The sequence below is a fragment of the Protopterus annectens genome, chromosome 6.part0 (genome assembly GCF_019279795.1).
Source record: "Protopterus annectens isolate FY-2018-M chromosome 6.part0, PAN1.0, whole genome shotgun sequence".
NCBI lineage: Eukaryota > Metazoa > Chordata > Ceratodontiformes > Protopteridae > Protopterus > Protopterus annectens.
In genome coordinates, this window is record NC_056737.1 from 413133656 (window position 1) to 413158651 (window position 24996).

General features: G+C 40.3%; 1 protein-coding gene across 1 annotated transcript in view; it reads left to right on the forward strand.

Annotated features, from left to right (window-relative positions):
- RYR3 (ryanodine receptor 3) overlaps positions 1-24996 on the forward strand; it is a 3250282-nt gene that overhangs the window by 2092963 nt on the left and 1132323 nt on the right. The window contains exons 41-42 of the mRNA XM_044074157.1: positions 7990-8122; positions 24332-24435. Coding sequence (XP_043930092.1) covers positions 7990-8122; positions 24332-24435 — 237 coding nt within the window. The remainder of the gene's footprint in view (positions 1-7989; positions 8123-24331; positions 24436-24996) is intronic.

Consider the following 24996-nt stretch of genomic DNA (forward strand, 5'->3'; position numbering starts at 1 on the left):
CTGGCTTGGTAAAGTGTTCCATTTTTTGGCAATGGTGCTGGCGAAAAGGGATTTGCCAGCATCATTTCTGTGCTTGATGACAGTTATGAGGTTCTGGTTGCTGGGTCTAAAGGGTCTAATGGGTATGTGTAGTTATATGAGTTGCTGAAGTGCGGGGGTTAAGTCGGGAAAGTAGTAGAATTTGTGTGCAGTCGATAGTTGATTGAGTAGTAGCATATGAAGCAGCTCCATCCAGTTGAGCTGCCTAAGTGATAGTCAGTGATGGGACATATAAGAGGCTTTGGTAGCAAATTTGGCGATATTGTTGTAGCAAGATTCCATTTTTTTTTTAGGCTGGATTGGTGGAGATTGGTCAAGATGGGAGAGGCATAAAGGAGGATGGATAGAAAATGGGTCCTTGCAATGGTTGCTTTGGTGATTTTAGTAATAAAGTGTTTATTCCTATAGAGGAGTCCATGTTTTGTGTTAACTTTCTTGATGGTTTGTGCAATATGGATGTCAGATGTAAGACTGTTGTCTATTCTGTAACTTCTAATTGTACATTATTGTTCTTCTGCACTAATGTCATCCACTGTCTATCTTATTCCTGAAAATATAAACCCACTATTTGAGCCCCTTCTAGTGATGTTCTGATGGAATGACCTACCCCATCCACAAGATCACCTGCATACTATTTTCCCACAATATAACTTACCCTTATGCAGATACATTTCTCATTTCCCTTACACTCCAGAATATTCACTGCTGAATGTGTTGAACAGAGATATCCTATCACGTTTGTTGGAACAGAGTAAACATCTCTCTTCACAAAATCTTTTTTGTTTATCTTGTAATTCACAAATTGTAAGCATTAAAGACATGAAATGTGGCTTAATCATCAGTTGCTGATAGTTTGAGAAACTGACTGTAACTGCTAGCTCTGTAAACTTTTTAGATTTACCACCAAAGCTGTGTACAACTTGGAACACACACACAGCAAAGCAGACTTTATTAGATTCTTTTGTCTAAAATAGAATTGAGTTTATCAGAATAATAAAAACATATCTCTAGGTGCCCATTTAAATAAAAATGTATACCCTCGTGTGATTAAATATACCAATTACACTAAAAAACACACCCGTCATCATCTGATGCTAGGTAATTTAAACTCTTCCCAAATATTAAATATACAAATACATTTTTAATTTAAAAACATTAATACCAAAACTCTATAATTCATCATGAACATCATATTAACTTCATTACTGTAATGCTGACTTGTTTTGGTAAACAAGAAATATTTGCAAAATCATTTAGCCCTGGAATATGTGCAGCATAAAAAACTTGCCACCATAGCTGCCCTCTATTCAAGAGTTTTCCCAGTCACCCATAAAAACTCATCTTTCAGTTTTTTGATAACAGTGAAATGAAAGGGTTTAAAGTTACTACAAGATGCATTGTGTTTCCCTAGTGCATTTATATAAAAAAAAATGTTATAGTGTAATTATGTTCATTCATCCATTCCCAAAGGGAACATTCAGTCTTCCCTATATAAAATGCAGCAGACAAATTACATTGACTGTTGGACAATTAGAAAATGTAATTCTTGCCACCGATATTATACGATTAATGATAATAGTTTGTGGGATACATTGAAGAAAGTTCAGGCTGTTAAAAGGTAACTAACTGGATCAAATGCTGTGGTGTATATAGCGATCTTTGATCCCTGTGGTGCATTTTATATAGGAAGTCTGAACATTCCCTTCAGGAAATGGCTTGTTTTAAGATCTCTGCACTTGACAAACATGCACATTCAACCACTTCAGCAACTACTTTCTGCACTATACAAAGTGAATATTCAACAAATTGACATGCATGCATGTGTAGAATGGACAAACTATGCTATTCTGTGTTAAGCACCTTTCAATCTAAGCTGACGGTCTGCATTTGAAATGTCAGGACTCAAATACTTTTTCAACTTATAACATATTTTCCAAGTTCATGGACTGATATGAGCATGATTCTGTACATCACTCTTACCAGACATGATCTGCAGTAAGTTTCTTACTAAAGATGGGCCATGTTTGTGAATCGACTTGACTGTATGAAGGATTGAACTGAAGATTTCTGACATTTTCTTAATTGTGGCTACCTTCTACCAACAAAACATGATATCCCGTTTTCCTTTTCCTAAACCATTAGCACTGAGACAGCACCAGTACCCTACAACATTATTTAAATCTTGAATATAGGTCAGACTGAATATGCTTGACAGAAGTTTCCCTTAGTCTTTTGTTTTCCAATTAATTTGATATTTGTTTTTTTTTTTTTGTTTCTTTCTTTTGTCTGTTGAAAAGGTAGTATGAACCACTAGGCAGAATTGCTAATTTTTAAGTGGTTGCTTTGGTGAAGTAGATAATACAGAACAGTATTATAAACAACTCAGAGACACTGAGAATCCATTCTCAGTCCGTGAAAGATGTATTTTGTTTGCAGCTAGCTGTTTTAGCCATTTGGCTATATTAACAGTATATTTTGGAAGAAATGGTTTTGCTTGTTTACAACACATTATAGTGTAAAGAATTACAAGGGAGACACAATAGGTTTAAACATCTGAAATGAAAAGAGCTCAGTTCCCAAAGAAGATACATCGCTGACAAAAGTCAGTTTTGAAGCAAAACATTACTTTTGATTCCCACTACATTACTGCATGTTATAATCTGTTCATATAGATTGTAAGACATTTTAAAGTAATTTGGGTCAAACCCCATAGGTCAGAAATGTAAATTCTGACTTAGTTTTAACAATGTGATGATCAGGTTAATGGTGGCCAAACTGGATTTGTTTTGCAAAGCAGTGGAGACTTGATTGTGATCCAGGTGACTGAGGCTTGATTATCAACCCAGCCACTGAAGCAGCCAGGCAGGGAGGGGAAGAAGCAGTGAAGGGCCTTGACTGGCTTGCCACTCCCCTCAGAGAAGGCAGGTTATGCATGTGCTTGCAGGCACATCGGGTAGTGTGATCTCACAACTGGAGACTAGACAGGCCATCACCCATGCTGTGGGAAGGGGTAGGATTTCTTTGAGGGAATACTTTGTGCAAAAGTGAGGAGGTATCCTCTGTGACAGCCCACTGTACACCCCCTCCTGAGTCCCTTGCCAGGAATGTGTGATGTTAGGACCAAGGAGAAAAGTGAAATACCATCAAACCACCAAACCACGAAGAAACAAAAAAATCACACCAGACTACAAAGCCAGTGAAGGATTAGACAAATTTAATAAAACTCACTCTAGCACCTCGGCATAAACCAGCCTTCAAGGAGATAACTAATGGCTTGACTGAATAAGAGAGGTTCCAATGATTGACAGGCAGCAGGGGCAAAAGCTGAAAAAAATTGTAGCTAGAAAATGGCACAAACTATATGCACAATTTGCATCAGCTGGTAAACGAATATTCAGTCCTTTCCTGGACCTTAGGAAATTAGGAATCCACAGAGATTTGGAAATGTCTCAGGAAATTCTAAAAGTACCTTAAAGGCTATGTTTCTGGAACTATAAACAGAGGGAGAGATGACTGTAAACTGTTTTCTCTCATAAAATAAATGGAGGAATGACAAGCTTAGCAAAATATAAAATTTAAGTTAATTTACAGGTTATCATTGCCTATGAATTTAAGCTGTGAAAAGATGTATTTATTTATTTATTTAACATGTGTTTGCCAGGATAGTCCGACTGGACAACAAGTGTCCCATTTTTAGCGGAGTCATGGGGAGAAAAACTCCATAAGTTTACAGAGAGAAGAAAAATTTACAAAAGAGACATTACAGAGTAGTAGCATACAGGCTGTAGACTTTACAGCCATTAGTATACAATAAGAGGATATTCCCCCTTTTGGTTGAAAACACAAGTGTTCAGAATATACAATGAGAGTAGATAAGAACCTGGTAGAGCATTGCAAGATATTTCACAACTGAATTACAGTATATAAATGTTTAAGTTTTCCATATGTACATTCAAGCAAATATACATGTAAGAGTATACACACACACACGTATATATATATATATATATATATATATATATATATATATATACACACACACACACACACACACACACACACACACATATATATATACACACACACACACACACATGCATACATACATGCACACACACACACACATACACACACACACACACACACACACACACACACACACACACACACACGCATACACGTACATACACTCATATATAGGTTATTGCTCACACATGGATAAGTATAGTTAGATGGTGTTGTTTGTGTTGTCCAGGACAGATGCAGTGTCAAAATAGTAAGTGGATGAGGCTTCAGGGAGTCAATTACAGTTGCATAGATGGTTGGTGAAGAGGTAATTTTTAAGTAGGCTTTTGAAGGAAGGTGTGGAGTTTTGTAGTCTGAGGTCAGGGGAAGGTTGTTCCATATTTTTGCTATTTCATGGGCAAATAGTGATTCCCTGGAGTTGTTTTTGCATGTGATGGTTTTGATTAAGGTTTTGTTGGAGGACCAAGTTGTCTATTTGAATTGTAGAAGTTCAGCATGCCAGTCAGGTCGGGGGGGGGGGGGGTTCTCGGGATAGTACAGAATTAGATGAGCTAAGTTGAGTTGATGGTACCTTAATAGGTTCGGAAATTCTAACCAGTGCAAGGCTTGTAGGGAAAGGCAGTGGAAGGATTGTGATTTGGCAATGGTAGGGAATCTAGCAATTTTGTTGTAACAGATGGAAAGTTTATTAAGGTCAGTTTTGTAAAGATTAGTTAGAATTGGGGATGCATAAAGTAGAGTAGATAGGAGGTGAGTCCTGGCTATTGCAATTCGAGATTCGGTGGTTAGGTAACTTTTACAGCGATAGAGAGAACCTAGCTTTTGGTGGACTTTAATGATGGTTGTTATGTGCTTTGTGAATTTGAGTTGCTGGTCAATGGTAACTCCTAAGAGTTTAGCCTCAGTGACATGGATGATTTGGGTTTTCCTGGTGGAGAGTATAGAGAAGGTAAGGTTGCACATTTTAGTAGAGTGGAATACCATTAGTTGTGTTTTCTTGGGATTTATTATGAGTTGGGAGTTATTAACCCAGTTCTCTGTTTCAGAGAGGGCTTCTTGGGCTTTTTGTTGGAGAAGTTGGATGTTGGGTGCCGAGCATATGAGAGTTGTTTCGTCAGCATATTGGACTATGTTGGCTTTAGAGGTAGCTAAGTGAAGTTAGTTTGTGAAGATATTAAAAAGAAGGGGTCCTAGGATTGATCCTTGTGGCATGCCTAAGGAGATTGGGAATGGGGGGGATAGAGAGTTATGCCATTTGACGGATTGTTGGGGTTATCTAAATAGCTTTTAAACCAGAGGATGGTGGGATTGTTAAGGTTGAAGTCAGAGAGACAAGTCAACAGTTTATTATGTGAGACTGTATTGAATGCCTTGGATAAATCTAGGAAGGTAGCTGAGACAAATTTACCTAGATTCCTGTGGGAGTTTGTAGTACTGGTGAATTTGAGTAGGGCAGTGGTGGTGCTGTGGAATGGGCAAAATTCATCTTGGGTTGAGGAGGGAAGCTTGTTGGTGAGGAGATAGGAGAGGAACTGGTGATGAATACATCTTTCGAGGATCTTAGAGAGGGGTGAGAGAATTGCAATTGGCTTGATAGTTGGAAAGGTCTAGGGAGGGGCCACCTTTGTGGAGTAGTATGATATATGAGGTTTTCCACAGGACTGGAATGGTGTTCAGTGATGGATCTATTTATTGGAAGTGAAATGGGATAGGCTATAGCTGTGGATGCAATTTGGAGGTATTCGGCAGGAAGGTTATCGGCTGCAAGGGTGGTTGGTTTGAGTCATTTTTGGATAGTAGAGGTAGGAACAGACTTAAGTGTGAAAGGTATGGTATTGATTTGGGCCTGAGGTGGTTGTGGGATGTTGCAGAAAGTGATGTTGTTTAAGAATTTGGGTACTGAGGAGGTGAAATAGTTATTAAAGCCATAGGCTATGTCCAGGTTTGTACCTGTTATATTGGGTGCGGGAGTGGTGGTTCTCCTGGACTGTAGGATGTTATTTACTGTTGCCCAGAATTTTTGCTGTTTGGTACTGTATTTGTTTTGTTGAGTGATACAGTAATTTGTTTATCAACCTTAGCCTGCTTTTTTGCTTTGTTTTGGAGCTCATGAAATGTTTGCCTAGCTGTGGGTGATCTGGTGTGGCAGCAGGTTTTCCAGGCTTTATCCCTGGCTCTAAGTAGAGATTCTGTGGTTTTCTGGAGCCAAGGGGTGGCTGTTGCTACGTATGCTGATAGTTTTTAAGGGGGCTAGTTGGTTGAGGATATTTAGGAATGTGGAGTTGAAGTAATCAACTGCTTTGTCCAATGAAAGGGTTTTGATGGGAGACCAGTTGCAATGTTGCAAGACTCTTATGAAGTGGTCTCTAGAAAATTTTTATTAAAGCGGGTTTGTAGAAGGGAAGGAAAGTTAATTACTTCAAGTTTTTGCCTAAGGATAAAAGTGGGGCTGTGGTTGTTCAGAGAGTTTGGTAGGGTGTCACATTGATGGGCAATATTTGGTTGATTTGTGAGGATCCGATCAAGTATAGATTCTCTTTTTTGTGACCTTATCAATGTGTATAAGTTGGGTAAAGTTATATAGGTTAATGTGGTGGGTGGGGGTGTGAGAATGGATGGAGTTCCAGTCAATGTTTACATCATCTAGCACAATAGTTTCTTAAGGGAGGGAGTATGAGGCCCAGTGAAGTATGGATTCTAGGGTGGTTAGGTTGCCACCCGGGGGTATATAGATACCCAGTATATTTAGGTGCTTATGTTGGTTAAGGGAGAGCTTTGCAAATAGAGTCTCTGCATTGTTGAAGTTGGGGGAATCTTTTTGGAGGAGTTGGAGTTGTAGGTTCGTTCTGTGAAGCAGAGATAAGCCTCCACCTCTTTTATGTAGCTGGTCTGCCCTGAGAATGTTATACCCAAGTGCAGTGATGGAATTATCTTTAATATGTGGTTTAAGCCATGCCTCTGTGATGAGAATAATATTAGGATTATATAAGGAGATGGCAGTGTGAAAGTCTAATATTTTATTCATGATACTGGGGGATTCATATTTAGTATCAGTAAGTCAGTGGGTTTGTGCTTAGCTGGATAGTGATGGGTGCATGGCTTATTAGCAGAGGTTGCTGGCCCGGGGTTGGGGTGAATGTCTCATCCTAGTAGTAGCTGGATAGTTATACAGGTGATAGTTTTTAGGTATTGGATGATTAAGTAGTGAAATTGTAGACTTGGTTGCTTTTTAGATGAATAGAAGTAGTACATGGGAGAGGCATGGTATATGGGGGGTTGGGTGTATATGGTGGGGTATATGTTTGCGTGAGTGGGGGTGATAGTAATATTGTGGATTAGGGTGGGGGATTTGGGGTGAATACAGTGAGTGATTCTGAAGAGATAAGAGGTGCTGATGGTGGCTATGGAGAGGTAGCTGAATAGGGCAGTTAATCCCAGGAGGGTATAGTGGAGATGAGACTGGAGGTAATGAGACATAGTTAGAGTGAGGTTGTGGAGTAAAAGGAGGTATTTATAATTGGTCAGGGGTGTGAGTTGTGTGAGTAGGAGATATGGATGTGGATATTGAACTGTTAGGTGGGCTAGAGTGGTGGAAAGTTGAAGGGCATGTGTAGATGATGCTGATGGATGTAATTATTGGATAATGAGGTGGATGAAGGGAGGATCTTAGTAAAGGAAGTTGCCTATAAATTCAGAGTATGTAGGGGTGGGTGGAAACTGGGGGCAAGATAATTATTACCATCCATATTTTATAGTAAAATATGTCTCTCCCAAGCAAGGATACACAGTTGATTGCATCAATTTATATCAATTTTATGTATGTTGCATGTTACAATTTGTTGAAAACAGTGAAATACAGTATAAGTAAAAACAAATTTGAGTAGTGCCTGTTAAGCCTTACCAATGCTTGCTGTTTTTATTTAGAAGATTGCTTTCCCAAAGATGGTAGCCAGCTGTTGCAGATTTCTATGCTACTTCTGCCGCATCAGTCGTCAGAACCAAAAAGCCATGTTTGACCACCTTAGTTACCTCCTGGAAAACAGCAGTGTCGGGCTAGGTATGTATGCTTTTGTTAACTGACAAATGCCTTTTAGTAGTAATTTATTCTATGTTAAGTTAGTATTTAAGGCTGGAGTAAAAAGTTGAAATTGCAGAGCCTCTTGCAACACTTCATTGTCATACAGTGTACCAAAATCCAGAACTTGTGCATCTGACCATGTTACCATGGTAATAAATATGGTGCTTTCAGCAGGAGGCAGAGATATCTGTTGATGTAACTGTTGATTCAACAGCAAGATTAGTGGAATATAATGTACAGTAGAAGGTGTTCCCTCAAGCATAAAATCCTTTCACCACAAGGAATGGAGAAGCAGTTTTTCAAGGAAAACTGGATTGTTGCTAAATATTTAAGTATTTCAAGTAGGTTTTTGAAAGTGTTTCTTTGAAGAACTTTTTAAAATATCTTTATTAAATCATCACATTTTAAGTTGCAACATTAATTCAAACACATAAATAGAAAATAGTACAAACAGCAATGTGTCCATTACTACTGTCATGCATTTCTTTTAATGATTTTATTTAACAAGCTCTTTCAGCATGTTCATTACTTGTATGTGTATCTCTGGCTCAGTAGTCATATTATTTTGTTTAGTGTTTGTTACAGTGTTGTGTTATATATTTTATATAGTAAATGCAACAGAATTATTTACATGTAATTAGCAAGAATATAGCATTCCTAAACACTGATATGAGTTTTGAGCCATGCTGCCCACTGTGATTTTGAAAAAGTGCAGGCCATTTCAGAAAAGTGGCTACATCACCTAGCAGTATGCATGGCAATTGATATGTAAAAACTAGCTGTCGTGGTAGGGATATAAACACCTGTTTATCTGTAACTTATAGCACAGATTTCCAAGGAGAGTTCCAAAAACCCTAGGGTTTCTCCAACAACTGAGATGGGTCTTTCACAAATTTTATCTTAATGTTGAAAATTAAAGTGGCTTTTGTCAGTAGCAGAATTATATGTGTGTTTGTCTACAGTCTGACCATGCGTTTAATAACTGGTCAGAAGCCTTTTACAAGCTTTAAATTTACAAGAAAACAGATACAGTAGGGTGCCTGCCAAAATTCATACAGCTACAGCTGTGATCCTCAGATGTGTGAAAAATATGTATGCAATTGAATGGTATATATACAAAGTCTGAGGCTACAGTGCCTTGAATTATCCCCCCTCCCATCGGAGGTAAATAGTAAGGATACATAAGTAGCAGGAATGTGGTGTGGTACATGGTTTGAAGCCTGCCTGCAAATACAACAAAAAAAAATACTTAAAATTTCTAAAATAAGAGTCGCAATTCTCTCATTTTTGTTTCAGTCATATTTTTTTTTTGCAGTATTAAGACTCACATTGTTGGGTCTTACACCCCTGAGGAGTCAGGTACAGCAATTTTATAACTGATTCATTTCCTTGGCAAAGTCAAAGCAATGTAAACACTATATTTTTAATCAATTAAAAAACAGTTATGATTTTATCACTACAGCTTGTTCTTAATAACTTGAATTTAGAAATATGCTATTTCTATGAGGTCTTTCTGTCTACCTATTGCATCACTTATGCAGTTATTATAACATCCTTATGAAATTACATGGTTGTAGAAGTTGGAATGTATGGGAGGGTTCCTTGAGTAGGACTGATGCTTTTGCAAGGTTCCACCATCAGAAAAGGGTGCAAACCACTGAGTTACAGTATAAACCTGCATAAATGTGTTCCAAGAATACATAGCTGTATACCAGCACAGATCATGTTGAGTATTGTCTAAAATGCAGCATATATCACATATGTAGAAAAATGAGCCTGTGAAGCATGCATATGTATGTTTTGTGTGTGTGTGTGTGTGTGTGTGTGTGTGTGTGTGTGTGTGTGTGTGTGTGTGTGTGTGTGTGTGTGTGTGTGTGTGTGTGTGTGTGTGTGTGTGTGTGTGTGTGTGTGTGCGTGTGTGTGTGTGCGCGCACGCGCGTGTGTGTGTGTGTGTGTGTGTGTGTGTGTGTGTGTGTGTGTGTGTGTGTGTGTGTGTGTGTGTGTGTGTGTGTGTGTGTGTGTGTGTTTGCATGCGCGTGCACGTGTGCACATGTGCTGGCATTCATGCTTATATTTCAGCAAAATTACACATCACAGATCTCAAACAGAATTCTTAGGCCTACAGGAAAATAAGTAAGACATCCATTTGTGATGCTAGCAAACCACAATCCAGGCATGAAAGCTCTGTAGATGTGTTTGATATCTCTCTATAAGGTCACCAAAATATCAGTTACAACTTAGTGGTATTACATGCACAGTGTTTATAAGATTTTGTTACATAAGTCTCATTTAAGTCTCAAAATACTTTTTTGCTTTGTATAGTTGTACAGAAGCATTAGTGACTTTTCTCGTATTATAGAATAGGCATATTAAGTACATTTCTTTTGATTATTAATTGTCATTTGTTCCATTTACATTTGCATTGTGGCCCCTCATACATACAGTGATTTATATAACTACATTATCTCATATTTAACTCAGCACACTGCTGTTCATCACTCAATTTCAAATAAAATAAGACACATTTCTTGATTGTTATCCTTTGCATTAAAGCTTGTCTCATTATGTAAGTAATATGTCAGAGTTGACATATAAATGCTAAAAATTCCTGGGCTTCTTTTCCCTTCTTCTTAAACACACTAAGACCCCCATGCATAGACTGGCCTTACCATGTAAGAAATAACTGTTTCATTGTAAGTTCTAACCATATGCTTTTAGTAAATATTGTAGCAATCATGAGGGCATGTCTGGCAGTAAATGCACCTAATCATATTGACATAAGTAGTTTATAAGAAGTTTCACAAAAACAACACATAATAAAGCATACTAGTGAAGTATGAAGGCATAATCTTACCTTTTAAATATGTTCAGTTTACAGCTGTAAATCTTGATTTTTTTGTCAGATACCTTTGATAATTGACCCTGAAATCCTGGCATTTAAAAATAATGACTCATTACACCAGTGTGCATTTTATTTGGTTATGACATTTTTGTCTCATATGTGTAGGATTTTGTGAAATTATTTGCACTGTAAACTGAAAGGACCATCCCTGTGCCTGTAGAAGCAATTTTGGAGTAACCACTCCGATTATGGAACCCATATGTTTCTCATTAAACATTTAGATTTTGAGACAGAAGGGATGGCATTGTGCTTCAATGATTAATGTTCAGTCACAGAACTTGCTGGGTATGGGACGTTTTGACCATGGACATTTTGACCCCTGCATTAACACATTCCATATCTAGATTTGTAACACTTTGAATGCAGTTTGATACTACTGTTAACAACGCTTTATAATAGTTTATAACACTCATCAAGAATAGCGAAAACATATGACAGTTGTACAGAAATGCTCAGAAAATAACCCGGCATTAAACAGAACAAAATATTATTTGCGTTACTGGTCTGTAGCCTGGTATAATCTTAGAGAACTCACATTAGCAAAGTAAAAAAATGTAACACTGGAGAATAAAACTAGCTTTAATAACAATTAAATGCATAAAAATGAATAAAACTTCAGATACACTGAGTAAATCTTCAAAAACACTAGTTAAATATGTTAACTTTCTATGTAAAATTCATGACTGATTTCATTGTTAACGTATTAAAAACTATTCTTAAATTAATTATATTTAGATATTAAATAATACGTTAAATAAATTAACATTTACATGTTAAAATGTTAAATAATATAGTAAATTCCTAGCTAAAACTTCTAATTAAAATATTAAGTATTAAAATGTTTTTATTAAATTTAATTGTGGTCAAACAGTCTGGAGTCACAACATCATCCGGAGTCAAACTGTCCAATAAATGTTCTCATAGACAATAAATGTGAATTTTAATATGAAAGCGTATCCAATTGCATTGAGGTCAGACTGTCCTGCCTCCAACTTGCTTGCCATCTTTAGTTTCTGGATGGAGCAGAGGATTCTCTCCAGAGTTTGCATGCCCCCTCTATCCATGTGAGTTTCTGCCAGGTGCCCTTGTCTATTCTCACATCCCAAAGACATAATATGGGTGAACAGGCAATCCTCCAAATTGCTTATAGGTGTGCCTGCAGTGTTTTAGTGGGTGTTTGTATCCTGAACTGGACTGGCATTCCACCCAAGCTTAGTTTGCCTGCCTTTGAATTGCTGAAAGCCAGGATAAGGTTTAGATCTTCCCAGCCCTGAAATGGACAAAGTGGGTATCAGAGACTGACTGAATAAATGAAAAAAAATACATGTTTTTATTTCAGCAAACAAAATTATTTTGTTGTCTGTAATATGATATGCTAGCTGTTGGATATGGTGTTCATTCAAATGCTAGAAAGCATCAAGAGTGTTAGAAGAAACATCCATTTTGCACCTGCCGCAGTACTTTTTCTCATTTGTGTGTGTATGCCCACATAAAAGAATACTCACATACACAGTTCAAAAGGTGCTGATCATCTTCAGCTAATAATAATTTTTAGTAAGAGGTAACCACCTACCAACGTATGTACTATCTTACAGTGAAAGAGAAGTAAGTAGTTGTATGTTACAGCAAACTTTAGGTAGATTTGTGTAGCAGTGACCTGCACTTTGAATATTCTGAACTGGAGTAGTGGTGGGTAAAAAACAATATGCAATCTGAAAAGTTATGTTACAATGGACACAACTATGGGAGTGTAGCAGTGTGTTCTATGTACGTCTCTGCAGTCAGCTGTTCAGGCTGAAATATTACATGAATCCAAAAGCAAAACTTCAAGTTTCTCAGACTTAACGCATCATAGAAGTGAAAGGATAATGTTAGCTCTCATTTGGGACTCAAACCAAAGACCTCCAGCATACCATGGTTTTGTCACTTTAACTGGACCAGCAGGAGCCTCTGAACTGATAGGTGTTGAATTTTCCCCTTCGAGACTTATCCTTTCAGATTGTAAACCCTCGTTGTGGCAGTAAAAGTCACACTACAAAGACTTCCAAGATGGCTGTACACTGATCAACAGCTTAATTTCAGCTCTCTTAGTGTGAAAAAAAAGAAACTGAGAAATAAGAGCCAGTGATATTATAAGACTGAGTAAAATTTGTTTAATGGCTAGTTAAAGTACACTGCCTGGATAGCAAAGAAGAAGAAATTTAGAGAAGTAGAAAAGGTGAAGAGAAAACAATTGGCTGGAAAGAATCCTGCAGCTGTTCAGCAAAAAACAGTATAAGCTTCAGTACTGGAACAAGAGATGGCTTCCAGTAATTTAGAGGAAAAAAATAAATCAAATATACTCAGAGCTGATTAAAATAAATCTTTGAAGGAGTATATCAACCAAAACAATGAAAGGCTGGAAAAATAGACGCTATTCAGATGAACTGCAAAAACTGAAAAAAGAAGGTGAAGAAAAGACTTGCTTAGTATGAGACTTCTCAAGAAGAGCAGTTTCAAAAAATTATAGAGTTAGAAGACAGAGCATGAGATTTTCTGCTGTACCAGTGAAACTGGAAGGAACAAACTTTATTAATTTTATGAAAGCACAAATAAGCAATTAAAATGCAGTTGTACAGCAGAATTTGTTAACTTAAATGGCACATTGAGTGTATACTGCAAACCTGGCCATAAGAAAGCAGCCAAGACCTGTATTAATAAAGATGCAATCATGCCAGCATAAAGAGTTAATCCTGGTAATGCTGTGGCAGAAGGGAAAAAGCATTAAAAAGTGGAGACAGCAGAGTGTTTGTGGAAAATGATCGTTCATTGTATACCAGGCAGAAGAGAAGAAAATTTATACCAGCAATCAAGGAATGTTGAGAATCAGGTGTGAGATTCAAGCTGCTGTATCCAGCTGTCTTCAGAATATCTTTCCTACAGGATCAAAATCATTTTTGGATGCAGACCAGGATAAGGAGGAAATAAAAAGATATATCTAACAAAAAGTGAGACAACAAACAGAAAGGTAATCTGTTTCTCATTCATAGAGAGAGTTTGCCACTGAAACCTTTTTCAATGTTACAAAGGAAAGACTAAACAAAAGAAAATACAACAGCTGAGAAACTGAAAGCTGTTGTTTATGGATATGGAAAATAAGATACAAGCCATGAAAACGGTTTTAGTCCCTTTAGTTTTATATACTATTCAAGCATATTTTTTTTAACCGAAGGGAAAGTTGTAGACAATAAATAATAAAGAGTTGAAGGAGATTTTCTGGGAGGGGAAGAGGGCAAGAGTTAATTGGGATAAGTTGATTATCCCACTAGAAAAAGGTGGTTTAGGATTACCTCATTTGTAGGGATTTTTTAGAGCTATACATTTAAGGATCATATACAAAACACGAGCAGAAGGTAATGATTAAAAATGGAAAGGGATGAGGATAAAGATGGGTGGAAGTTTAAGAAATAAAGAGCAAGTGAGATTTTGGATGCAGATTGTTAAGGAGAATGATAATGATACAGAATTACATTTATAAAGTAGCAGAAAGTATTCTAAGAACTAAGTCAACACAAGAATTGAGAAAGGACATTTTACCAGTAGGGATGACTGCAAGTATGGATATAGAAAATAGGTAAGATGGAGCTGAAATTTACTTGAGAAGACTGGCAAAGGAACCAAGGTATTGGGAGGAAATAAGTAGAGAGGGGAAGGTAATAGAGTGAGATGATTCCAAGAAGATATTCGGATTGCAGGCTAGCAGCTGCTTTCTCTACAATGACAGCCTTCTTCCGAGAAGAGCTCTGAGGACTATCCTCCTGCCCCCCCCCCCCCTTACGGTAAAGAATCTCTTGTTGACTCCATAATGGTGTCTGCTACCAACAAGAGAGACATCCCATAGGATGTTCAGTCTGTCAGTTTATCCACCCTCAGAATAAAGAGTATAGGATGATTGATTCTGTATTAGAGTCATGAACAATATGGTGTACATGACAAGACTACATACAGATTTGGCATTAAACCCAGCAGAGATTTTGAAAAAAAACAGCCTTTGGGTGATTTGAGGAGTCAACTAGAAATCCAAGTGGCCACAGTAGCTACCATATCTTTGTTTACCTCAGATGGTACAACTAGGGCTGCTAGATTAGCCCTAGATATGAGATGCCAGGCTTGGTTCCAACTAACTGATTTTGTTGATTATTTCAAAGCATCACTCATCAATGCCCCTGTTGACATCTCACCCTAATTTGGGCAGAAGGTGAAGAAGAAACTGCTGCAATGTTAGCAAAAGACCAAAACACTGCTGTTGGGGTGACGTTCTTGGTACTTCAGAGGTTCTCCCACAGAAACCAAACAGGTACCAAGAATTTATGGTTTAGGAAATCCCAGCAGTCCCAAGTTTAACAGAAGTATGGCTGGGGCTCCTGTGGAAGAGGAGAATTCCAATTTTGCTGCCATCCCAGGAGTAGAGATGGTCTGTGTCATCAAGGCAATAGGTGGTCCTTTTTGGGACCCCACCAGTATGAGTCCTGAAGAGTCTCTTGACTATCCCATTCTGGAGGCAGTGGGGTGCCAAATTTCCCTACACCTCTATATGTGGCTGGCCATCACACAGGACAGGTGAATAAGGAAAATCATATATTGAGACTATTCCATTCCCTTTTTGCAACCTCACAATTATCTGCACTCACATCCTCCAAAATTACCACTTTAACAAAAGAGGTCAACTATTCTTAAAGTAAAAGTACTTCACCATCTAGTATTAAATGCAGAGTTTTTTCAGTACAGTTCCTCGAGATGGAAGGCCACCAAGAGATGCATTCGAACACAACTGGCTCCAGTTCTCCTTTGCACATTTCCACTCTTTCTGTTAATAACCAAGTTCCTTCAGAAAGCCAGTGTATGCAAGGCAAGGGTCATTTTTGTAGCCCAGATTTGTTTGCCCATGTCATCTGATGAGAAGACCCCTTCTTCTTCCACAGCACCCTCATCTGCAGTCTTATCCATCTGGATCACCTCATCTGGAAATTCTATCCCATACCCTAACTATGGATGTTAAGTTGTCTATCTCGCCTTCATTCTTGCTGAATGGGTTCGGAGCCGACCTCGGCTCCTACTCGGCCACTCTAAAAGCTCGAGAGTTGGTTCCACCGGCTCGAGGCTCCTCTTATATCCCACAATGCTAGGCGTGAGTTACCTCAGATCTCGTTTGCCGCTACAGCGATCGAGGTGTTGTTTTTCTACCGGCTCAGGTCAGTAGTTTAATCAGTCGATTTAAACTAGTTTAAATCCCCTTTTCTTTACTAAATTGTTCATTTTCCCTAAGTTTAGTGTATTTCATCCCTTTCTTCTTTATTCCCATTTTTTTCCCTCAAGAACCTAAAAGTTCTTCCCTTAGGCCTTCGGGCCCTGCTATCCCTAGTGGAGTGCTTGTGTTGTGTTAGGGATATTTTTTATACTTAAGCTAACTAAATAGTTTGATTAGTATAATTTAGTTAACTTTCTTTTTAGTGTAATCAGAGTGTGTGTGTTTTTTGTGTGTGGTTACACTTAGGTCCTTGATAATGTCCAAGGATTCAAAGGTCTCAGGCTTCAAGAAGTGTGACTCGTGCTGTCAGAAAATGTCTCTGACGGACGGTCACACTTCTTGTGTTTACTGCCTGGGACCTTTGCACCTGCAGGACTCTTGTGCTGTATGCCATGGCTTCAGCCCCAGAGTCCTGCAGGAAAGAAAAAATAAACTTATTTTGAGAGGTTTACTTAAGCCTGAGGGTTCCCTTACTGTTTCTTTGGGCAAACCCTCTAAGGCTTCTAGGTCCTCGGCTCCAGCTACTGAGTCGAGGCCTAAGGCTTCGAAACCTCCTTCTACATCGGCTCCGGCTGGAGCCGATGAGTCTCAGACTGCAGCTTCTGTGGTTTCCTCGGCTCCGGCTGGAGCCAAGGTGTTGGAAATTCCTGTGTCGGCTCTGACTAGACCTTCGGAGCCGACATCTAGAAAGAGGTCCAGGTCACCGTCCCTTGGCTCCGTTCATTCGGCTCCAGCATCTCCCTTGCTGTCTGAACGGAGCCATAGATCTCACTCCTCTAGGTCATCGAGGCTTTCGGACCATGACCTTCAGAGGGTAGTGAGTCGACTTCTTTAGTCCGAGGCACTGGCCCAAATGCTTCAGAGCCCGACTCATCAGTCGATGCCTGACCCTGTTCCTCATTATGTTCCTCCTCCGACTCCTTTGAGCTCGGAGCCGGGGCGTTTCGGAACCGAGACTGTGGTAGCGTCAGAGCCGATACAAATGTCGTCGGCTCCGTCGTCGGCTCCGATTTCTTCCTTAGAAGAATCTCGGCGCCGGACTTCCCTCGTCGGCTCCGAGGGGGTGAGTGGCATCGGACCCTTGTCTGACCCCGCTCTCCCTCTCGGTGCTTCGGCGCTGGTGAGTTCGGCTCCAACATTGGCCTCGGAGCCATCACTGTTGGTGCCGAGGGAGGTTTTCAGCTTCTCGGAGCGGGGACCTCTGGCTCTGCCTGACAGGGGTGCGTTCGAGGTCATGCGGAGTGTGTTGGAACCTGGTTCAACTCCACAGTCGGCTCCGTCCACCCCTCCCTCTTCGGTGCCTCAGGTCAAGTCTACTCACTCCCTCATCCCAGACCGCAGAGAGCCAGCTCCTCAGGAATCCCCTGTGGGGATCTCATCCTCTTCCGAGGCCTCTCCTGAATTGGCAGAAGAGCCCCCTCGGAAGAGAAAGTGTAAGAGGAAACACATAGACTCACCTGAGTCCATCACCTCTGACACAGATTTAGAGGATTCCGAGGGTTCCCCCCGTTCCCCTTCTGAAGATGTCTCCTTTGCAGACATTCTAGAAATCCTCAAACAGAGGGGAAATTGGCCAGCCCTCAACCCTTTGGAGGATGAATCTGTGTATCTTGAGGCGTTTGGCTCTCACCCTTCCACCTCCTGGGTGTCTCCCCCCTTTGACCCCCTCATGCAGGTGGTAGCAAAAAAGGCATGGACGGCTCCTGATTCAGTGGACCCCACTCCCAGGAGACCCTCAAAATTTATCACGGCACCAGCAGATAAACAATTTCTGACAAAGGGAGTTTCTGTGGATGCTATGGTGGTTGCTGCTGCCACTAAGAAGGAACTAGCTGATCCTTCAGTGCCTGTCCATCCACCTAACAAGGAATCTAGGTCTATGGACAGGTACGGGAAGCGGATGTTCTCGTCAGCGACCTTTGCAATGCGTTCGCTGAACTACCTATGCCATTTTACTCGTCTTCAAAGAGACTTGATCAAAGAAGCGAGTGATATGTTGAAGGATCCTACAGCTGCGGGTTTTCAAGACAAGATGAACACTCAGCTGGCTACCCTGAACTCCATAGCTAACTCCTCCATGCGCCTCCTTTCGTATGCGGCTGATGGAGCGAGCAGGGCCACAGGGACAGGAGTGGCCTTACGCAGGCATGCCTGGATGCGGCTATGCAACTTTGCGGACCCCTTTAAAACGTCATTCACTAATTCCCCGTTCGATGGATCATCTTTTTTTGGTCCTCAAGTGAAAGAAACCTTGACTAGGTGCGAGACTGATGGCAAGACTCTTTCTGCCGTCAGATTCCGTTTTTCTACTCCTTCTAGGCCTTACACCAAAGGCCAGAAAAGTGGGAAAATCTGGTTCCGCAAACAATCTCAAGGGACTTCGCCTGACGCACAGAGTCGGTTCCCCGCCAGAGGCAGAGGGGGGAACAACAATGGTAGACGTCGCCCTAGAGGCAGGGGGGGTCCGCAGAACCAGGGCAATCGAGAAACTTTCTCCGATAAGCCCTTTCAGCATCCCTGAGGTGTTGCCCGACTGTCCACCTTCGGAGGCAGTTGGGGGAAGATTGTCACTGTACCCAGAAGCCTGGCTATCCCTAACTCGAGACAAGTGGGTACAGTCCATCATTTCCGAAGGCTATTCCATTCCCTTCGTTTGCATTCCAAACCGATCAAAAAAATCCCTTCCAGATGTTCCACCCGCTCAAAGGGATCTTGCAGCTTTGGAAATTTCAAAGCTGCTTGCAAAAAGAGCAATTCAGCCAGTTCCAGCAGACCAGCAAGGATCCGGAATCTACTCCAGGTTCTTTTTAGTTCCAAAAAAAACAGGGGACTGGAGACCAATTTTGGATCTCAGTATCTTGAACAAGTCGGTCAAGAAAACACGATTTCGGATGGTCACGCTACAGTCCATCCTTCCCTTATTGGGAAGAAAAAACTGGATGTGCTCTATAGACCTTCAGGATGCGTACTATCATAAAAATGAACAGACGCTCCAGAAGATTTCTCCGCTTCAGGCTGGGAACCAGTCATTTTCAATTCAGAGCCCTGCCCTTTGGACTCACCACTGCCCCCCGGGTGTTTACCAAATGCATGGCAGTGGTAGCTTCTCACCTGAGACGTCAAGGATTCCAGGTGTTTCCATATTTGGACGACTGGCTCCTCACAGCTCCCACCAAGCATCTTCTTCTAAGGGCCAGGGACTACACCTTTCGCATTTGTCAAAACTTAGGCATTTCAATAAATTGCGAAAAGTCTGTTTTGTCGCCTTGTGTTATTACCTTCATAGGCGCAATTCTAGACACAGTCAACATGTCTGCGAGGCTAACAGATCAGAGAATAACAGACATACACAAACTGGTCTCGCTCCTCTTCAGCAGCAACAGAGTCAAAGCCAGGTTAGTTCTGAAAGTATTGGGGATTATGGCGGCTGCCATACCTCTGCTTCCATTAGCCAGATTCCACATGAGAATCCTTCAATGGATGCTCTTCACACAATGGTCATACCAGCAACTTCCGATGTCCCACACCATTATGATTACGCAAACATGCAGGAATCATCTTCTGTGGTGGATGTCTTCCCCTCAGCTCTTCTTGGGAAGACCCTTTGTTCCTCCCCCTCCAGTTGCTACTCTGACAACAGACGCCTCCCTGATCGGGTGGGGGGGGCATTATCAGGGCAGAACTGTCCAGGGCACATGGCAACCAGACGAATGCCACTTGCACATAAATGTTCTAGAGATGAGAGCAGTGCTTTTAGCGTTGCAAGCCCTTCAAGACTCTCTTCCCTTGGGAACGATAGCAATCCAGATGGACAATATGTCTGTAGTGTGGTATATCAACAAACAAGGTGGAACCAGGTCCTACCCCCTGTGTCGAGAAGCACTCAGACTGTGGCAATGGGTGATTTCTTCTCAGCGGTTTCTGATAGCAACGCACATCCCCGGGAAGTCCAATCAAATCGCGGACAAGTTGAGCAGAGCTATCCTCATGCCTCACGAGTGGTCTCTGAAAGACTCTGTTGTGAGAGAAATTTTTCTCAAGTGGGGTCAGCCTTGCTGCGACCTTTTTGCTATTCCCCAAAACAGCAAGTGCAGAGATTATTTCACCCTATTCCCTTTACCAGGCCAGCCCAGCAGAGACGTTCTAGTCCAAGTTTGGCCCCGGGGACTTCTGTATGCATTTCCTCCCTTCCCACTAATCTCTCAAGTGATACAGAAAGCTATCGCTCAAAAGGCCGCGTTGATCCTCATTGCTCCTTACTGGCCTTGACAGGTTTGGTTCCCCTTTCTACATCACTTTCTGTTGGAGCGACCTTGGCATCTGGACCTAGTTCCAGATCTTTTGATCCATCAGTCGGGTCAGTTTCATCGCTCCCTTCCCTCTCTGAACCTCACTGCTTGGTTCCTCCAATTCCAACCTTAGCCAGGCTTCCTCAAATATCTCACTCTGTTCGAGATATTTTGATAGCTTCCCATAAATCTTCCACTTGAAAGATTTATTTGAGTAAGTGGAAACGTTTCGCCTATTGGGCTCAAGGAAGGGACATAGATCCTTTCACTGCTTCCATCCAAATGGTCCTTGATTTTCTAGCTGAACTCTTCCATGCAGGTTCATCTCCTTCTACTCTTAAAGTTCAATTGGCAGCTATTTCTAACTTTCATGTGGGCTTTTCAGAGTCTGCCATAATGTCCCACAAGCTTTGCAAAGCCTTTTTGAAGGGAGTTTTTCTACTCAGACCTCCTATAAGAAATCCTCTTCCTCCTTGGGACCTAAATTTAGTTCTTAGTTCTTTGATTCTTCCCCCTTTCGAACCTGCAGCCTCCTGTTCTTTAAAATTGCTATCATGGAAGACTCTCTTTCTGGTAGCTATTACTTCAGCTAGAAGAGTTTCAGAATTTATGCACTCAGCTGTCGACCTCCTTATCTGTTTTTCCATAAGGACAGGGTATCCTTACAAACCAACCTGTCCTTTTTACCTAAGATAGCCTCGGCGTCTAACCTAAATCAAAGCATTGACCTCCCTGTATTTTTTCCAGAATATTCTAACAGGTCTGAACAAAAATTGCATTGGCTAGATGTTCATCGTCAGTTAAGGTACTATTTGGATAGAACCAAACAATTCAGAAAATCTGACCAGCTGTTTGTCTCCTATGCAGAAGGCAGAAAGGGACTTTCAGTTTCAAAGGTATCATTATCTAGATGGCTAACATCTCTGATTTCCCTTGTTTATGAAATTAGACACCAAAAGCTGCCTAACAAACCTAAAGCCCATTCCACCAGAGCTTTGGCTACTTCTATAGCCTTCCAAGACAGACTGCCTATTGACACCATTTGTGCAGCGGCTACTTGGGCTACTCCTCACACTTTCATTTCTCATTATAAGTTGGATTTAGCTTCTAGGCATAGAGCTAACTTTGGTTCCACTGTTCTCAAGAGTCTGTTCCGTTAGGCCACCCGGGACAAGGTGCTAGGGACGCGGTCCCATCCAGCAAGAATGAAGGCGAGATAGACAACTTAACATATAGAAGTTATGTTCTTACCATAACGTTCCATGTTAGTTGTCTTCTTCTCACCTTCTTCTTGCATCCCACCCTCCTTCCCCCTGGCCTGGACAGACCTAGAGGAGTTTTGATTGTGACCTCTCTTTCTACCACCTCTTTACTTTAGGTATATGCTCTGCTGTGCATATTTTCCTGGATCAGGATGTAGGTCACCCTTCTCTTCTCCCTTGTTTATAGAGGTGGACTTTGTTTCTAGTTATTCTGCTACTATTATAAGCTGGGCCTAGCTTACAAACGAGATCTGAGGTAACTCACGCCTAGCATTGTGGGATATAAGGGGAGCCTCGAGCTGGTGGAACCAACTCTCGAGCTTTTAGAGTGGCCGAGTCGGAGCCGAGGTCGGCTCCGAACCCATCCAGCAAGAAGAAGGCGAGAAGAAGACAACTAACATGGAACGTTATGGTAAGAACATAACTTCTATTTTCTGCACTTCACTTGATTGACAGGGATCCGTTGTATCCCCAGGAAATACTCACTCTATTATTTGCTTCTCAAAATCCCTCTACAAGGAAAATAAACATGGGTAAATGGAAGTTTTCCTTATGAGCTGCGAGCTGAGGTATAGACCCTGTTTTTGCTTTTCTGTCACAGGTACCTACCTTTTTGTCTCAACTGTTTTAACAAGGGGCTAGTTATTCTTCCATTAAAGTTCACCTGGTAGCCATCTCATCCTTTCATCCTAGAGTTTCCTCATCCACTCTGGCTTCCCATAAGATGTGCAAAGCAGTTTTAAAAGGAGTGTTTCATTCCAGACTCCACAAGTTAAACCCAACCATGGCTTGGGATTTAAATTTCATCCTTATGAAGTTGACTGAATCTTCATTTGAACCTGCCAGCTCTGTTGATTTGAAATATTTGATGTGGAAGGCTGTCCTTCTGGTTGCCATTGCTTCACAAGAAGGGTTTCAGAACTTCAAGTCTTATCATCTAAATACCTGTAGTTGATATTCTGTCCAGAGTGACACTCAGAACTAATCCATCTTTCATGCCAAAAGTAGCTATTCAGATAAATTTAAAAAAGTCTATTCATGTGCGAGTATTTTTCATGAATATGCTAACAAAGGGAAATATCAGTTACATGTCTTCATTGTTCATAGAACAAGAATCTCAGAAAAGGGCGATCAGTTATTCCATTAAGAGAGGAATAAAAATTGTTCAAAGTCACTTTCCAAATGGTTTTGCAATTGCAGCTCTTTATGCTACACTTCTTTAGGGAAATCATTGACCACGAGACCTAATTCTCACTGTTAAGTCTTGGCCTACATCATCAGACTTTGTCAGAAATTTACCTTTGCAAGAAATTATTGTAAAGGCTATATGTTCACAAAACACCACAGGTTGAACACACTATTTAGAGCTCATGCTGTCTTTGTAGTCACCATTCCAAAAGTCTTGCTGGCTTAGTCCGGCCAAAGTTAGCTTGGGAGTGTGTTCAACTCTTCCAATGTCTGGACAGGACAATACATTTATCGTGTTTCTTTCCAAACTATGGAACAACTCCCCCACCTTTCCCTGACTAAATTACTCTTTAGGACCTCTAGGAATTCCTGGGATATTGTCCTGTCTCAGGATTCCTAACAAAATATGCTTGTTAAGAAAATCCTTGTGACCATTGGATGATTATTTTTGGATACCATTGTAGCTAGCTATTCTATCTATTTGATCTGGAGTATCTCCTTCCACTGGGATTTATGGAACAAGGAAGAACTGAAGCTTGTGAGGAGTGTCATTGTCAAAGAAAAGTGTACCAAGGCAACCACTCCAACTGTTCTAGTGCTCGGACAGAGACAAGATAAATCTACCCTTCTGGTAGAAACCAGATAAATCTATCACTCAGGTAAGTATATAACTTGAATTTTTGTACATTGTTGAAAGTTATTTCTTTGTTTTTTTAACATAACTAAAGAAAGATTTGTAATTGCTTTTGGCTTCAGATACCAACCTGGGTTCATAGGCAAGGCAACCTTAGTAAGTCTGTTAATCTTTTTTAAATTCGTAGTCAAATTCATAATATTTTCCTTGACTAGGAGGTTTTTAAATCTGTTGTATACTCTAATGAGTTTTATTTTTCTTTTATTGCAGACTTTATATCAGTGGACCACCAGAGTAGTTTGTTTTTCTACAAACAGCAAATTTATTTCCATACCTGATCAAAATCATTAACAGCTGCAGATTATTCATTCATTTGGAATAAACATGTTATGGGCTGCTGTCTTCTGTAGCTTGAAATCTACTTGCAGCACATAGTCATTATTGCATTTTGTACTGAGACAGTTTCACTTCTATAACCTCTAAATAAAACCAAAAGTCTGAGTTGTATTCATGGTGTAAATCCCTACCCTTTTCTTTCACATTTGTAAATATAAGTGATAGTACAGAAGCATGTGTAATGTAGTAAAGCCAATATCACTGACAACTGTTGTAAACTACACCTACAGCCTCCCCTTCCATGCGTGGTTCAACGCCTCTTGATGTGGCTGCAGCTTCTGTGATGGACAACAATAAGCTTGCTCTGGCTCTCGAAGAACCTGACCTGGAGAAGGTAACTTATGGAATATGTGTTTCATTGTTAAATATCTGTGTCACTGTTAAAAAACATACCTTTGACAGGTTATAAACATTGAAATGCAGGAAACTTTTAGAAACCAATCAAGCTTTAGCCTTATCTACAGTTTCTAGCCTACACTGCAGTAACACATTTCATCTCACTAATATCACTTCACTTCTTAGGATTTTAATTCTCGCTTCTTTCATCTGTGTTCAGCTTGTTCTCTCATATCCCACATATACCTCTCTGTCTTTTTTTCTCTCTCTCTCTCACTTTCTTCTACTACTCGCATGACGACTTCTAACAAATTCTCCTTTATAAAAATACTGTGTGTAGCTCTGTTATCTTCTAGGTTACATAGTCTTCTTTCTCTTTGAGCTCTCGTATCCCTGTTTCATTCACTGTTGTCCAGCTCTACTAATGTTGTGGCCATCCAGAATTATATATGGCAGTAAATCAATGATTTATCTTAGTGAATTAATCTAATATTGCATGTAGTACTTGTCATATAGAAACAATATTCTTGTATGGGTCTGTTTTTTTTTGTAACCTTTT